The sequence below is a fragment of the Ursus maritimus genome, unplaced genomic scaffold, assembly GCF_017311325.1.
Source record: "Ursus maritimus isolate PB19 unplaced genomic scaffold, ASM1731132v1 scaffold_14, whole genome shotgun sequence".
Lineage (NCBI taxonomy): Eukaryota > Metazoa > Chordata > Mammalia > Carnivora > Ursidae > Ursus > Ursus maritimus.
Window position 1 is genome coordinate 53,459,466 of NW_024423786.1, and position 17,207 is coordinate 53,476,672.

Below are 17,207 nucleotides of genomic sequence, written 5' to 3' on the forward strand. Positions count from 1 at the left end.
GGTGGGGTCTGGTGGACTCTGCAATCTGCTTCTGACCAGTAGAACGTGGGAGGGTCCTGGGTCTGGGACTTCGGGGGTCTGGAACCTTCCGCCCTTGGAACCCCGAGGCCATTGTTGTAAAGGAGCCCAGGCTACCGTGCTGGGGAGAGAAAAAGCACATGGACAACCCAGCTCTGGGCTAACAGAAGCCCCGCACAGGACAGAATCTTCTTGGACCCGCCAGCTGGATGTCCCTGCCTCGGGTCTGAGGTGCAGAACTGCAAGAGACAACCCTGCTGAGGAGCCCCCCCACCGCCCCCGCCAGCACAGCCCTCCAGCCGCTCTGCTCCTTCCCCTGGCTTCCTTGGCAGACACAACCTTAAGTCAGCACACCAACAGAGCTGGTTCTCAAACCCACGCCAGCCCCAACTTGTCCTCTGGCGTCTCCTTGGGTTTCGCTAGCCACTGGGCTCCTCTGTGGCACCTCTGAGTTTCCCGCATGCCGCTAGAGCGCTGCATTCCCTTCCGCTGCCTGCTTCATCCCTGTGATGGAAATGGCCCCGGGGTCCGCCCACGTGTTCAAGCTGGAAACGACGGCAAGGCTTGACGCTTCCCTTCTCCTCCCGCATCATCCAGTCCCGCACCAGGCCCTGTTGTTGTGCCCGTTAGGCATTGAACGTGCCCCCCCCCACATTCATATGTTGAAACCGTAGCCCGCAAAGGGTTGGAATTTGGAGGTGGGGCTTCTAGGAGGTAATTAGGTTTGGATGAGGTCCTGAGGGAGAGATTAGTGCGCTTCTAAGAAGAGACACTGGAGAACTGAAGTGAGGGTCTCAAGGAGATGTTTGCGTGTCTGTGTTCATAGCAGCATTAATTAGCCACACTGCCCAAGATGTGGACAATCCCAGTGTCCACTGACAGGAGAATGAATGGTGTCCGTCCATCCAGTGGAATGTCATTCAGCCTTAAAAAGGTAGGGACCCTGACACCAGCCACGATGTGGACGGACCCCGAGGACACCGGGCTCAGCGAGAGCAGCCAGACCCAGAAGGACACATCCCGCAGGACCCCACCCCCAGGAGGTCCCCAGAGGAGTCCCGTCCACACAGACAGGGAGGAGCTGGTGGGGGCCAGGGCAGGGGCAGGGGGTGGGGAGTCCGTGCTTCCTGGGGACAGAGTCTCCGTGTGGAGAGACGGAACGTTCTGGAGATGGAGGGTGGGGTGGCTGCACGATGGCCTGAGTGTGCTTCGTGCCGCTTAAAATGCTCACAGTGGTACCTTTTATGTTGTGCGTATTTTACCCCAATTGAAAACACGTTTACAAATCCTTAATTTTTAAAAGGGGTGTGGGGCACCTGACTAGGTCACTCAGTAGAGCATGCGACTCTTGATCCCAGAGTCATGAGTTTGAGCCCCACGCTGGGTGTAGAGCTTACTTTAAAAAAAAAAAAAATCCTTCAGGGTGCGCCTGGGTGGCTCAGTCAGTTAAGCATCCGACTCTTGGTTTCAGCTCAGGTCTTGATCTCAGGGTTGTGAGTTCAAGCACTATGCTGGGCTCCAGGCTGGGCATGGAGCCTACTTTAAAAAAAAAAAAAAGGCTCTGGGAGTAAAAAAAATTAAAAAGCTGGGTCATATACAGACCATGTGAAACGAACAAAGGAGACAGTTGCTTAGCCTAAAGCCCCGTATATATTGACGTAGCTAACTCCACTTTGTGGGTTTCAGTGGCCGAGTGGCCGTCGAACAGCCCATCCAGTGACTGTGCTGAAAATCCAGGCATTGTGGCTCCATGATAGAAAAACCTTCACATCCTACAAATTGCCACTCACTGGGACTGATGGGCGGGCGGGGGGAAGTACTGGGACAATCTCCTAAACGCATGCTCGCATGCTACTTTGAATGACAGCACTAACAAGAAGAATGCATACTCCTTATGGACACAGTCGGAAAATAATAAACGCAAATCACATATATGTGGCTTTCTCTTAAAAAAAAAGATCAGGGACGTGGGGCTTGCGCAGCAAACGCGTGTAACTTTAAAAGGGTTGGTTATAGTTTAGGTGAATTTCACCTCAGAGTGGGGGAAAAAAAAAAGTAAGCGCATCGTCAGTAACAAAATAAATGATCAAACTCAGACAGAGGGAGCGTGAGAAAGCTTGGAAGGTGCCGGCTGGGAAAGGAAGCGCAAATACAGGAGCCAAGTGTCTGCGCCCGGGATCGGCTTCAGGTGTGGGGAGCGAGCGCCACCTATTGGCGGCGTTGCTGCGCTGCGTTGCGTCCGCGCCCTTGGCGTTGAAAGACTGAATAGCCACAACCTGTCCGCCAGAAGGCTCGAAGGAGGCCCCGCGGGAGCTCTTCCTTACACGGACACCATGCCCTTATTTCTCCGTTGCGTACGAACCCGTGTGCACTATAGAAACGCTCCCGCGGCCGGAGAGACCATGAATTTAATCAGCCTCAGTAGTGATAGGCATTTGGATGGTTCTGGAATTTTGCGCATTGTGAGAATGCTCCTCCCCCCCCCCTCGCCCAGCGCCTTGGTGCTGACATCCCCGATTGTTTGGCCAGCTCCGGTGGGAGAGATTCCCGAAGGACTTGCTAGCCTCACACTCCCAGATGCAGCCCCAGGGCCCCAGGGGTCATCGTGTGCATCCCACCCCCCACCCCCTTTCTGTGGACTGAAGGCTTGTGTCCCCCCCCATCCCTACGCTGAACCCTACCCCACAGATGATGGGGGGGGCTCAGGTCATGAGGGTGGAGCTCCCATGAATGGGATGATTGCCTTTATGCCTTCTGCCCTGTGAAGACGTGTGGAGAGGACAGTGGTCAGCGAGCCTTGAACTGGGACTCCCAGCCTCCAGCAGCATGAGACATAAATGCCTACTGTCATAAGCCATCCAGCGTATGCTGTTACAGCAGCCCCCCGTGCACTGAGACAGCCCCCCCAACACACCCCAGCATGACCAGTCAGACCCGTCTGACCGCTGGCCAACAGCGCATTGTTCGGACCTGTTTTGGAAAAAGAGGGAACGCTACCTCTCGGTCCCAGGCGAAGGGCCACTTGTCGCCGGCGTTCTCCATGATGGAGGTCCAATTCTGGGGCTGGGCTCGGCAGAGCGCCGTCTGGGCTGTCAGGGAGTACGTGTATGTGAACAGCCCGTGCACCTCCAGCAGGACGAACTCTGCCTTGATAACCTCCTGGAACTTTCCTTCCCGCCACCTAGGACACAGGTGTAGGACTGGGCTGCAAGGGGCGGGGATGCGGCAGTCCTGAGGTGTGCTGAGGCTGTGCTGGGGGCGGCAGCGGCAGCAAGGAACGGGGTGCCCCCCCACCTCACCAGGCTGACACTTGGTGGAGGGAAGCAGCAGCAGGTGGGACAAGGGAGGGTGGGGAGCTGGGGGGCACGGGCCCTGTCTCCTGCCGGGTGGCCACAAGGTCTCTCTGAGAAGCAGAGACTGGAAGAAACTGACGGGAGGGTCTATGGCCAAACACTATCACTTGTAAAGAAATGGATGAATTAGTTAACAAGCAAGTAAACCAATACACAAATAAAACCCTTCACACTTGTCCTCTGACATCTCTCTGATGACATCTGCCACCATTCCAAAGGGATATATTTAGGGCTGTTGATTTGGGTTGTTCTAAAATCATCGTTTTGGGGGCAGTTTGTGGTCTCCTGCCAGGTGGGAGCTTAGCCCCTCCTCTGACTGGTCTCTTTCCTTCTGGGCTTGCATCCCCCCATATGGCCGCCCTGAGTTTGGGGCTCGGTCCTGTGTGCCCTGCCCACAGTCTCGCTGGCACGTGGGATTAGGGCCATGGGGAGCTGAGACAGGACGTCCTAATGACCCTGCCTGTTTTCAAGTGTAAGCGGGTTCCTGCCACCGTGAAGTCCACCCACTGCCACTGACTCAGATGGTCTGCAGGGCACGGAGCTGAGCCGCTGGCCGACACGTGCTTGTTTAAAACAATCATCATTAAGTAAAATGGAAAAAGCCAGTTCCTCAGGTGCACCGGCCACACTCGGAGCACTCTGACTGGGCGCACGGAAGGATGGAGCTTTTCCACTGGGCGGGGCCAGTCTGGGGCTTCAGGGAGGTAGCTCCCCCCTGGGGTGGTGTGGTTCTGGCCCCCACGGGTCGACCACCCACGACAGTGCAGAGGCCACGCATGGTGGGTGTGCAGGGGCTGTGACGAAGGAAGGCAGCAGAGTCCACGGAAGGGGGAGCAAAATGAGAGCCGTGGGCTAAGCCGTGTCCCCAGACTCCCGTGGGGAAGCCCTAGCTCCCCATATGACTGTGTTTGGACTTGGGGCCTTTAAAGAGGTGGCTGAGGCTGAGTGAGGTTGTAAGGGTGGGCCCTGATCCCACGGGAGGCGGGGAGAAGCACGGCTGTGCTCGCTCCCTCCGTCACCGGAGGACACAGGCAGAAGGTGGCCGCCCGTAAGCCAAGGAGGGAGCCTTGGCGAAACCAGCCCTGCCGGCACTCTGACCTTGGACCTCCGGCCTCCAGGACCGTGAGAAAATCAGCGTCTGTCATCTAAGCCCCTAGTCGGTGATATTTTGTTATGGCTGCGTGAGGTAAGACATTGCAGGAAGAGGGGGCGCCTGGGTGGCTCAGTCAGTTGGGGGTCCGACCCTTGCTTTCGGCTCAGGTCACGATCTCATGAGATCGAGCCTTGTGTCGGGTTCCCACGCTCAGTGCAGAGTCTGCTTGAGATTCTCTCTCCTCTGCCCCTCCCCCCACTTGTGCACGCTCTCTCTCTCTCTAAAATAAATAAATCTTAAAAAAAAAAAAAAAGAAAACAGGCATCGCAGGGCGAGGGCACAGCAGGGGCAGGGCCGGGAGGGGCCCTGGTTGTGCAGAGAGGGGTGGGGAAGGCAGCAGGGAGGAGGGAGCGCTATCGGAGGTAATGGGGTACGTGAAGGGCCCTCCTGGGGTCTTACAGTTCCACCACGGGCTTCCACGGGGTGTTGTAGTAGACGAGGTGGGGGCAGCCCAGCTTCTCGTACTGGTAGTCCACCACCAGATCCTCACTGGCCTTCTGCCCCTGGAAGTTGGGGTCGTAGGCTTCCCTAGGCAGAGACAGGTGGGGGTGGGGGCTTGTATCTGAGGGGCCGTGGTGTGTGTGTTCCTATGCTGGGGGTCGGAGGCTCCCTGTGCCTGGGTGCCAAGAAGGGCCAAGTCTCACCCCATGCCTGCTCAGTGGCACTTGGGACCAGCCGCATGCACAGAGGGTCACCCTGGCCCTCACCCCCTCCTGCCTTGGCTGACGGTGTCTGGCTACCTCTGCTTGCTCAGGCGAGCAGGTGCTCAGGATCCAAGAGCAGGTGGGAGGCTGGCAAGATGGTGGAAGGGTAGCCTGGTAGGTGGGCAGGCCTGGGCCGGGGGCCCTGCCGCATCGCACTGGCTCCCTGCAGACCCGCCCCCCCCCACCTGTCCCCTCCCCACCTCAGATTCCCTACTGTCCAGATATCAATCTAAAAATGATTTCCGATTTGCCTTTGGCGCCCGGGGGGCAGTCACGGGAGGGATGCCCTGAAGGGAAATGTCAGGCTTACCTCTCGATGACGTAGCTGTAATTGTCCTGAAGGCCCACGGGGTCGAGGATGCCATGGTGACAGGCTGAGATTTCGCTGTGAGCGACAAAAGGTGGTGAGAAGCTCCCTGCCCCCATGCAGCACCCAAAGAATCTCGAATTCTTCCCTTGGACACGTATACCCCCGCTGGCTTCATTTTTGAGACCTGTCTTACTTCCAGGCTCGGCTTGCATTTTCCCTGCCCAGAATCTCCAAGGAGCCCAAATTCCCGTGGGAGAATGATTGTCAGAGGCCCAGACCTAGGCGCTGGGTGTCTGGACTCTTGAGACAATCATTTTCTGGATTTTCTTTGTGGTGTCACCATCCGGGCATGCCTCCTTAGGCAACGTGGTGTATTTCTGCCTGATTTGGGGTTTTAAAGACTAGAATCATGTTGTGTGTTTTTTGCACCTTCTGTTCCACATCCTTGTTTGTACAACCCGTCCAGGCAATTCCGCCTCCGTGGTTTTCACGGCTGGGGTCGTCCGTTGCATGCAGCCACCGCACCTGTCCGTCCATCCTCTTGTCGATAGATTCAAGCTGGCTTGCTTCCAGCTGGCAGCTATTAGGAATAATACTGCTGAGAACATTCTGGAACCCTTGCCAATGTCCAAGTGCATGATTGGAATTGCTGGGTCAAAGATGTGCTTTCTAAAGCAGCTGAAAAACGCATCTACCTACCAGCGACGTCAGTGCGTTCTGGAGGCCGCCAGGGGCTCCCCATGTTGACCAGCACTTGCCACGCTGCATTGGCCACGCTCTGTAAATTTTCCCACGCTGGTGGGTGAATAATGGCCTCTAAGAAAAGTTTTCATTTTCTTTTCCCTTTTAAGTGAGGTTGGCCACCTTTCCAGCACTTTTTCATGTTTACCAGCCATGTGGATTTCTTTCTTGTTTCTTTTTCGGAAGTGCCTGTTCAAGACTTTTGCCCTTTTTTAAAAAAAATGTCTTTTTAAAAAATTATTAAGTTGTAGGAATTCTTTATAAAGTCTGGATGCAAGTCCTTTGTTGGTTACACATGTGGCAAATATCTTACCCCACTCTCTTTCTGGCAGAAGCTCTTTGTATATTGTTTAAAAACTGTATCCTGCACACATGTCCTAAATATATAATTTATTGATTCAACAAAATGTTTCCATTTGCGGGAAATGTGGTAAAATCATCGCCTGAGTTTATTGTTGCCCTTGAGCTGTGGGGCACTGAAGCTAGCCCCGACTAATCCTAGAGCCAAGCGTTAAATGTTCTGGAATTTTGCCGGCCAGCGTTCGTGCTTGAAATCGACGGGGCGGGCGGATTCACACCACAGGAATTGGGCCGTGCTTGGATTCAGGGCCTCCACCCAGAACCAATTGTTAACACAGTTATCAGCACACCACTGCCTGAATGGGAAAAGGATGGCAGTTTGGCTGATCTTCTGGCTTTTTTCTTTTTTAAATTGGATTCTCATGGCTGCATTCCCTGGGAGTAACTATGGATAGTGGAGGCCAAGTTCCCCAAAATTTCCGCAACCAATTAAAACTAAAAACCCTCAGCAATTTTAACCAAAATGAAGAGTTCAGGGACTCATAAAAGAAAAGAGAACACACAAACAGATTAGGGAAGAGGAAAAAAGGTAAGTGTCACCAATTGATAAAGGAGGGGAGGTCACTGTGCCAGAAACACCAGCTTAACCCGTTCGTAGTCCTTATTTGACTATTTATTATGGAAATGTCAAATATACACAAAAGTAGACAGAATAACGTCCCCTGACTTCAACCGTCGTGAAGCAGTTGTGACCACGCTTGTCCGTCCCCACCCCTCACCCTGACAGCAGCACACTTACTTCTGAATGACGATCTTTTTCTCCTGGTCGCAACCCACGGAAATGAGCGCTGTCTGCAGAGGAGAGAGGCAGGGATGCTGACCTGGGTCAGTGAGAGCCACTGATGGCCCAGCCCCAGCAAAAACTCACACCCAGGAGAGACTGGACATGATGCGCCCGGATCTTGACACGATGACCCAGGCTCCTGGGAGTCACTGCAGCCAGGCTTGGCCCCTGGAGCTCAAGCCCTAAGAGCCCACCAGAGCTATGGGGTGAGCCTAAGTGCCTCCCATCACCGGCCTACGTCTTAGCTCTAACCAGAAACCAATTTATAAATGCAGGATAATACTTGGCATATAGAAGACAGGGGAGGAGAATGAATGAATGAATGAACAAACGAATGAATGAATGGGCTTCAATAAACAAACAGAAAGGAGAAAAGAGAAAAAGCTATTTGGGGTGAGCCTGAGAGTCTTAGGGACATGCTTCTCAACCTGGGGTACGGTGGCATCCTCAGAGATATGAAAAGGAGTCTAAAAAGCATAAGAGAAACTTTTGGTGTTTGAAAAAGAGCTTTATATTAAGGCGAACCCGGATTTACCATGGAACAGAATGCAAGATTTGTATCAATTTTACAAAAACTGTGGTATAGAATATACAACATGAAACTCACCATATTAACCATCTCTAAGCGCACAGCCCCGCGGCATGAAGCACACTCACACAGTCGTGCAGCCAACCCCACCCTCCGTCTCCAGAACTTTCCATCTCCCCCACCTGGAGACTCTGTTCCCGGGAAGCACGGACTCCCCACCCCCTGCCCCAACCCTGGCTCCCACCACCTCCTCTCTGTCTGTGTGGCCGGGACTCCTCTGGGGACCTCCTGGGAGTGGGGTCCTGCGGGATGTGTCCTTCTGGGTCTGGCTGCTCTCACTGAGCACAGTGACCTCAGGGTCTGGCCACGTCGTGGCGGGTGTCAGGATGTCCTTTCTTTTAAGGCTGGATTATATTCCAGTGTGAGGATGGGCCCTATTGTGTTTATTAATTCACCCATCTGTAGACATCTGGGTTGCTTCTACCTTTTGACTATTAGGAATAATGCCCCTATGAATACTTGTGTACAGGTTTCCGTGTGGATGTATATTGTTTTCCGTTGTGTTGGAGCACCAAGAAATGCTGTTACCAGAGTTGGTGAGACCTGTTCTGGGGATATCCAACAAGGAATGAGACTTCCATGCATGCATCTCCTCCGAGGACGGTGAGTCATCAGGGGCAGCCCTGGGGGATGCTGTCAGGAGGAAAGGGAGTGACCCTGGCAATTGGGACGGGATCACCTTCATTTTCAGACCCTGGGCATGGGCTCAGCCAGCCCTCAAGGAAAAGACAGATGAGGCCCACTGCCATTATTCTTTTATTTTTTTCTTTTATTTTTTTTAAGTGGGCTCCACACCCAGCGTGGAGCCCAAAGCGGGGCTTGAACTCACGACCCTGAGAACAAGACCTGAGCTGAAACCAAGAGTCAGACGCTTAACCAACTGAGCCCCCCAGGTGCCATACTCCCCACACTGCCATTATTCTTAACACTAACAACAAAGAATATGGGACAGCAAAAATTTGGGACATACCAGTGGCTTGAGGTCCACACACGAAATTTCCTTGTTGGCTATGTCCAGAGTGATGGTAGATCCTGTGGGTCTCTTTATGCTGCAAGGCAACAGGAATGTGTGGTATTTCATACCTGTTTCACAAATAGCATCAGCGTTGGGGCGCCTGGGTGGCTCAGATGGTTATGTGTCTGCCTTTGGCTCAGGTCATGATCTCAAGGTCCTAGGATCAAGCCCCATGTCAGGCTCTCTGCTCAGTGGGCAGTCTGCTTCTCCCTCTCCCTCTGCCTCCTCCCCCTTGCTCATACACTCTCTCTCTCTCTCTCAAATTAAAAAAAAAATCTTAAAAAAAAATTGCGCCAGTGTTAAAAATAATCACAGACCCATCAATTTATTTATGCATCCATCCATCCATCCATCCATCCATTCATTATCCATCCATCCCTCCATTTGTCCATCTGTCCATTCATCTGTCTGTTCATCCATCCCCTCAGCCATTTGTTCCAGGATAGTGACCGAGAACGTCTGCTCACACATGGTGGCCCCACCCTCCCTTGAGTGTCTACCTCTTCTTGAGTCAGTTTTGTTAATTTACATATAATAACTTATTGAAAACAACATCTGACACCCAATTTCATTATCTCCAAGTTACATATAATGTTTTCTTATTCTGTTTTTCACTGAAGCATAATTGAAATACAATACCGTATTTGTTTCAGGTGTATGACATAGTTATTTGAGGTTTCTATGCATTGCAAAATGATCACCATCATAATCCTAGTTACCATCTGTCACTGTCACCATACAAAGTACAATATTATTGACTATATTCCCCATGCTGTACACTACATCCCCGTGACTTATTTATTTTTTAATGGGTAGTTTGTACCTCTTGATCCCCTTCACCTGTTTTGCCCACCCTCCAACCCCCCTCTCCTCTGGCTACCATCAGTCTTTTCTCTGCATCTATGAGTCTGGTTTTGTTTTCTTTTATTTGTTCATTTGTTTTGTTTTTTAGATTTCACATGTAAGTGAAGTCATATGATATTTGTCTCTCTCTGTCTGACTTATTTCACTTAGTATCATGCCCTCAAGATCCATCCATGTCATCACAGATGGCAAGATTGCATTCCTCTTAGGGCTGAGTAATATGCCATCGTACATATATACCCCATCTTTTTTGCCCATCCCTCCACAGAGGGACACTTAGATTGCTTCCATAATTCGGCTACTCTAATTAATGCTGCTATAAACATAGGGGTGCATGTACCTTTTTGAATTAATGTTTTTGTTTTCTTCAAATAAATATCCAGAAGTGGAATTACTAGATTGTATGGTGGGTCTACGTTTAACTTTTGGAGAAAACTCCATACTGTTTTCCAGAGTGGCTGCACCAGTTTGCATCCCCACGGTGCAAGAGGGCTCCCCTTTCTCTGCATCCTCGCCAACACCTGTTGTTTCCTGTATTGTTGATTTTAGCCTTTCTGACAGGTGTGAGGCGGTTTTGATTTGTATTTCCCTGATGATCAGTGACGTTGAGTGTCTTTTCATGTACCGTTGGCCATCTGGATGTCTTCTCTGGAAAAGTGTCTATTCAGATCTTCTGCCCATTTTTTAATCGGATGTTGTTGCTGTTATTTAGTGGTGTGTGTTCTTTTCATAGTGTGGAGATCAGTCCCAGTATCTTCTCCCAGTCAGCAGGTCGCCTTTTCACTTTGTCGATGGTTTCCTTCAATGCGAAGGAGCTTTTTAGTTTGAGGAAGTCCCTCCCATTATTCTTTTCACAGGTTCTGTGTCCATACTTTTCATTTTCCATTCCCAATGTTCATTTCAATTCTCTCTCTCTCCTCCTTTGTTAGATTTGCAGGGTCTCACCTAGTGTACTGGTCTTCTGAAGAACCAGCCTATGTCTCATTGTGACTTGATACTGTCTTTTGCCCTCTGTTTAATATATTTCAGATGGTATCATTGTTAATTCCCTTCTTTTTGTGGTTCCCCTAGTTCTTTAAGTTAAATATTTAGTTCGTGCATCCTTAGTCCATCTTTCCCCCTAGTAATAAAAGTGCTCAGGGTACACATTTTCCTCTGAGTATCTTTTAGCTGTGTTCCATGGATTCTAAGATTCAAGGGTTATTTAGAAAAGTGTCTCTTAATTTCCAAGAAAAGGGGCTTTTTATTACTGGTTTTGCTTTCTGGCCGTTCAATTCTAGTTTTGTCGGATTAAAGTCTGCACATGTGGTCTGAAAATCTCTCCTGGGAGATCCTGATTGATGTTTCTAATGGCCAAGTATATACAAAAATTGAGTGATTTTTAAATAAATTCAGCATACGTATGAGAGAGGGACATATATTCTATATTAATAACATTCAACGTACTTTTTTTTTTACTTTTCATTAATGTTTTTCAGCTTTACTGAGGTATAACTGATAAATAAATTATAAGATCATTAAGGTACACAATGTAATTATTTGCTGTAAGCATGGAGTTAATTAACACATCCATCATCTTACATATCTACCTTTGTTTGGGGGGTGGTGAGAATATTTAACTTCTACTTTCTTAGCAAATTTCAGTTATACCATACCGTGGTACAAAATGCTAGATCTAGAATTAAAACTTGCTGTTGAAATATATACTCTGGGGACCTCTCGGGAGTGGAATCCTGCAGGATGTGTTCTTCTGTGACTGGCTTCTTTCACTGGGCACTGTGTCCTCAAGGTTTGTCCACGTTGTGGCAGGTGTCAGGATCCCTTCCTTTCTAAGGCTCATTTCCCATTGTGTGGACGGACTCCACTGTGTTCGTGCACTCATCTGTGTGTGGACATGGGGCTGGCTTCCACGTTTTGGTGACTGCGAATCATGCTGCTGTGAACGTGGGTGTGCAAGTGTCTGTTTGAGTCCCTGCTTCCCATTCTTTCGGGTGTAGACCTAGAACTGGGGTTGCTGAATCATATAGTAATTCTAGGCTTAATTTTTTGAGGAACCCACCACCTAGAAAGTGTTTTCAATCATTCTGGCCTTACCTTCTTTGGAGGGGCTAAGTCTGGATCTTGGCCCTGTGTTCCCAGATCCTGTTAAGGGAACCCCATAGATAGCCTGGGCCACCCCTCCCCCACTCTGGTCACATACCTGGAGGTGAAATTGGGGTCGGCTCTGCCCCAGTGGTGCTGCTGCCTCAGGGAAATGTTCTGTGGAATCAAGAGCAAATGGGCACATTTGCGACAGTGGGACAGCCTGGGGCTGCACACAGACGGGGATCAGGGGAGATGGAGGTAGGACGGGACCTTGGGAAGGGGAGCTGGGAAAGTGTCTAGCCCCCCCCTGATTCTAATTGTCCAACTGGCGAGAGGCTTCTAGAAGCTCATGGAAATGACCACCCCAAGCTCCTGCATTTCCTTGCTGCCTTTGTCTGGGGGACCTAGTGAGGGGTGACTTTGTTCCCCTCTTCTTTAGAAGGTGGCAAGGACTGGTCAAAGGCTCTGTTGTGGCAGACTGATGCCTTGCCCCTTCCCATCGAAACCTCCCAACTCCACCCTAGGCTTCCGGGGTCAAGCGCAAAACCAATAGTGCAACCATGTGGCCTGGCTTGGCCCTACGGATCCCCCAGACTCCTATTTGGCCAAGTCCCTCCTGGTCCCCCTAGTTCATCCCCCTCCTGATGCCTCATTTTACCCAACCACCCACATTTCCACAGGGCTGTGTTAGGCTCTCTGCCATGGCTTCTGTGCTTATCCCCTGTGACAGCTTAATGACCTCACTAGTCTGGGCGACTGCTGCCTGCCTGGGGGGAGGGGCAGGGCTGTGCCCTCTCGGGATTCTCCAGCGCCTTACCCGCCGTGTGCAAGGAAGCAAGGGGGGAGGAAGATCAGGCCGTGGAGCGCCTGAAGGATCCCGGAGCTGGCTGGGCGCCATTCAGGCTGTGCCCTTCATCACACGCGCCTGGGGCTGGGGCAGGGGCGCAGCTCACCAGTCTGTGTTTGACGTTCCCGTCGTAAGTGTAGCCGGCCTCATAGATGACGGCCTGCAGGCCCAGGGAGTGGGGGTTGCTCACCATCGCCTGGCAGGGGCCCAGGATGAGAAACACACACAGATGTCCTGGGCCAGCAAGCACGTAGGGGTACCACTGGGGGCTCTCATCCACTGGGGACCCCCGTGCACCTTCACACTGAAAACCGTGCTTGCTCTGCAAAGGCGGGGGTCCTCCAACCCCCAAATGCGCCCCACCTCATCTACCCCCCAGCTGTGGCTGCTGAGCCCCGTGCTGCAGACAGTCTGGAGGTTCAGACCTGGCCCCAGTGTATGGCCTGGCGTCCCCTTGCAGGCGCTGGTCCTGGTGGCTGGACTTTGTCCCATGGCCTTGCTTTAATTGGCTCCCCATTTTCAGCTTTATTACTTGTACCCAAGAGTCCAGGCTTGGACATTTGGGTTTCAGGTTGGGGGATACCCACTCTCTCTCGAGCACCTCCTGCTGCCTGAGGGAAGGCATGAGTCGGGCTCTGGCTGGGCTAAGAGAGAGAGGAGCTCATTGGAAGCAGGGGGCAGCCCAGAGAAGGGTGGAGAACAAGGAGCAGAGGCCCCCAGAAAGGAGGCCAGACAGGCAGAGGCTCATTGAGGAGCAGGACAGGGCATGTCTATGAAGCCTCATGAGCGAGGTCTCTCCCTGTGGGATATCAGGGGACTTTCAGAGCCTGGGACGCTGGGGAGTGCCCCGTCTCAGGAGTGCCTGTCAAATGCAGGAGGTGGCCTTACCAGTGGGACCAGGGACATGCCTGGCCGCGGTATCATCAGAGCGGTCAGCTCCAATTTGCTGTTCATATCAATGCTGTACATTTTGTTGTCAAAGTCTCCTTGCAGAAGTTCGGCCTAGGTGGAAACGCCAAATAGATCCATGAATTAAACCAAGCTCCTGTTGCCAAAGCAGAACTGGCAAGCAGGTGGGAGGCCTTCCGTGGTCTCCCCTAGGGATGGAACTTTCCAGTCTGTCACTCATGCCACTGTCTTCCCCGCTAGATCCTGCAGCCCCCAGAAGACGCTCGAGGTCCACCCCGTCACCCCATTGCAGGCCCTCCTCTCTCCAGAAGAGCCCCCCCTACCTGACTTTTGCCGTGTGAGCATTCCTAGGGGATGGGACTTGGTCCTGCCCATTTTCCAACTTTGTTCTAAGTCTCTTTCAGTCCCCAGGCTCCCCCTCATCCCCTTCTTTTCATTTTATTCATCTTTGAAGCGCCCAGGCCACTGGACCTGTAGATCCCCAGTCTGGTTTTCCTGGCGCAGGCGGGAGTGTTCCTCTGGGCTCTGAGGTTCTGGTAGACCGGTGGTTGGATCGCGATGACAAGACTCAACAGGTGGTTGATCTTCCGTCAGCAGCACCTAGGACTGGCTGTCTCTCTGTTTTGCTGTGGGGTTGCCACAAGACGATATTCTATCATTTTGTTTTCACGAATTTGCTGGGAGAATTTTATAGACACTTTCCCCCTCCTACTTGTAGCTGACCCAGTAGAACAGTTGGAAGGGAAGATGGGATAAATGTTTGCATCTTGCCTTTTATTTCCCCCATTTTCAAGGAGACGGACTGGTTTCCTGCCATCCTAGGAAGGTAGCCAATGAGTTGCTTCTTGGAAAAGTGGCTGATTCCAGGTCTGGGGTGGAGAAACGACCAAGAGAAGCTGGGGCATCCTGCCCTAGCTACGGGACTGACCGATGTCGATGGTGCCTGCCAGGTTTCTCCACTACCCTTTCCAGACTGTTCCCTGTGAGCGTGTGACTAAGACCAGTCCACCCTCAGGCGGGGGTTAAACTTCTCCTCCGGGAGGGCGATTATGTAGGTACATTACTCAGGTTCTTCTGCAGGGGGAATGGAATGTGTCTCCGCTCCTTTTATTTATTCAGCTACTTATTTATATCCCTGAGGACTCATATTATCCAACCAGTTGTCCCAGCTTTCATCCATGGGTTTTTTTGTGTTTGTTTTAGTTTTGTTTTTGTTTTTGTTTTAGTAGGCTGTACACCCCAACGTGGGGCTCGAACTCAACCCCAAGACCAAGAGTCTCACGCTCTTTCGACTGAGCCAGCCAGGCGCCCCATCATCCGTGGATTTTCGTTATGCCAGTAGTTGCTGTTTTGGGTGTTTCGTTTTTTGTTGTCGTTTTTGTGCGATTTGGGAGAACTACTCGCTAGTGGCACAGCCATCTTCCTCAGAAGAGTTCAAGGGGCCAAACATTTGCCCAAAAGCCTTACTACTGCTCGCTCTCACCCTCTCTCCTTTTCTCCTCCACGTGTGTCTAAGACCGGCAATTTCCAGACATGGGATTTCAAGCGCCCACAAGAAAATCCCCGTAGCTGGGGATGGATATTTTATCGTGGCAAGTGAAGAAAACAAGAAAAAAACACTCTCATCTATCAGCACCATCGTTTCACAAAAGGATATTTCAATCAATTGATATACTCCGTGTATGGCACAAATACCTTTTTCCCCTCGTATCACTAAAGGGCATGGATTCAAAGGCCATTTGGAAATGGACCCCCTAAAATCTTTCTGTGATTTTTCTGTGGCCCTTCAGAAGGGAAGTGGCCTGGCAGAGACATAACAGCGAGTCAGCCTGGGCTCCACGGAGCACAGCACTGACCTTATTTCTGATTCTGTGGATTTCGGAGCATTGAGAGATGGGATGAGGTTGCTGGACAGGACCGACCCAGAGATGGCATTTCCCTGGGAATGCAAATTGGTGCTGGAAAACAGTACAGGGGTTCCTCAAAAAATTAAAAATAGAGCTACCCTACGACCCAGCAATCCCACTTCTGGGTGTGTATCCATAGGAAATGAAATCACCGTCTTAAAGAGATATTGTCGCCTCCATGTTTATTGCAGCATTTTTCACAGTGGCCAAGATATGAAAACAACCTACGTGGCCATGAACAGATGAATGGATTAAAATATGTGATATGGGGATGCCTGGGTGGCTTCCTCAGTTAAGCATCTGCCTTCGGCTCAGGTCATGATCTCAGGGTCCTGGGATTGGGTGCCGCATCGAGCCCCCTGCTCAGTAGGGAGCCTGCTTCTCCCTCTGCTACTCTCCTTGCTTGTGCTCTCTCTCTCTCAAATAAATAAATAAAATCTTGAAAAAAATAAAATAAAAATTAAAAAGCCAAACTCATAGATACTGAAAACAGATTGGCGGTTGCCGGCAGTGGGGGATAGAGGTGAGCAAAATGGGTGAAGTTGTTCAAAAGGTACAAACGTTCAGTTATAAGATAAATTGGTCCCGGGGGTGTCACAGTTAACAATACTGCAGTGCGTGTTTGGAAGCGCTAAGAGAGGAGATCGTAGAAGTTCTCATCACTAGAAAAACACAATTTGTAATTACGTAAGTGATGGACGTTAACTAGAGTAATTGTGATCATTTTGCAATGTATACATCAAACCATTGTGCTGTCCGCCTTAAGGGAATACAGTATTATAATGCCAATAAACATATTTCAATAAACAAATAGTTACAACTCAAGAAAACTGGGAACAGTTTAAAATTAAAAATAAAAGAAATGGCATTCTCCCGCACTTCTGACCATGTGATTGCCAGGGTCTGTGAGAGTGGCTTCAGGAGGGGCCCCAAGAAGATACTGTACTACTTCTGTCCAGCGGCTCGTCCCTCTTCCCCAGGGTATCCTCAGTCTCCTTTGGCAGACGGGCCCTTTGCACATCCTTGGGCAGATGGCCTGGTGGACTGACCTCGTTACTGTCCGAAGGAGTGGACTCTCATTGGCTCACCTCCAGCCATGTGATTGGTGTGGGAGTGGGCGTGCATTCCCTCTGAGCCAATGAGGTGCGGGAGACACTGGCAGGGGCGGGGCTGTCTCTTGGCTTCTGCAGAACTCTGATGGAAGGCCCTCTCTCTTGCCTGGATACTGTGTGAGGCTGCCCGTCTGCACCTGCCAGCTCGAGGCCATGATAGGAGAATCCAGGGCCTCTCAGAGGCATCTGGATGGATCTTCAGGATGAAGCATGGAACACCCCGGGCAGGCAGAATGGAGAGATGGACAGGAGCCTGCTCCTTGCTGGCATGACCTGAGTTACTGAATCAAGCCTCGCCTGAGGTCTTCCCCCTTCAGACTTTTTGGCTGCATGAGCCACCAGTTGCTTTTGCAGCTTAAACCCATTCGATTTAGACTTTTTGTTACTCGCAGAATAACGAATCAAAATTGATGCATCCATGTTTCCGTATTTCTATAATCCCCCCCCCCCGCTTTG

At 51.1% G+C, this 17,207-nt stretch overlaps 1 protein-coding gene across 1 annotated transcript in view; it reads right to left on the reverse strand.

Annotated features, from left to right (window-relative positions):
* CATSPERD (cation channel sperm associated auxiliary subunit delta) overlaps window positions 1–17,207 on the reverse strand; it is a 47,863-nt gene that overhangs the window by 4,178 nt on the left and 26,478 nt on the right. The window contains exons 13-20 of the mRNA XM_008711273.2: window positions 13,712–13,825; window positions 12,930–13,019; window positions 12,092–12,150; window positions 8,983–9,061; window positions 7,379–7,431; window positions 5,539–5,613; window positions 4,924–5,052; window positions 3,016–3,199 (exon numbers count right to left, since the gene is read on the reverse strand). Coding sequence (XP_008709495.1) covers window positions 3,016–3,199; window positions 4,924–5,052; window positions 5,539–5,613; window positions 7,379–7,431; window positions 8,983–9,061; window positions 12,092–12,150; window positions 12,930–13,019; window positions 13,712–13,825 — 783 coding nt within the window. The remainder of the gene's footprint in view (window positions 1–3,015; window positions 3,200–4,923; window positions 5,053–5,538; window positions 5,614–7,378; window positions 7,432–8,982; window positions 9,062–12,091; window positions 12,151–12,929; window positions 13,020–13,711; window positions 13,826–17,207) is intronic.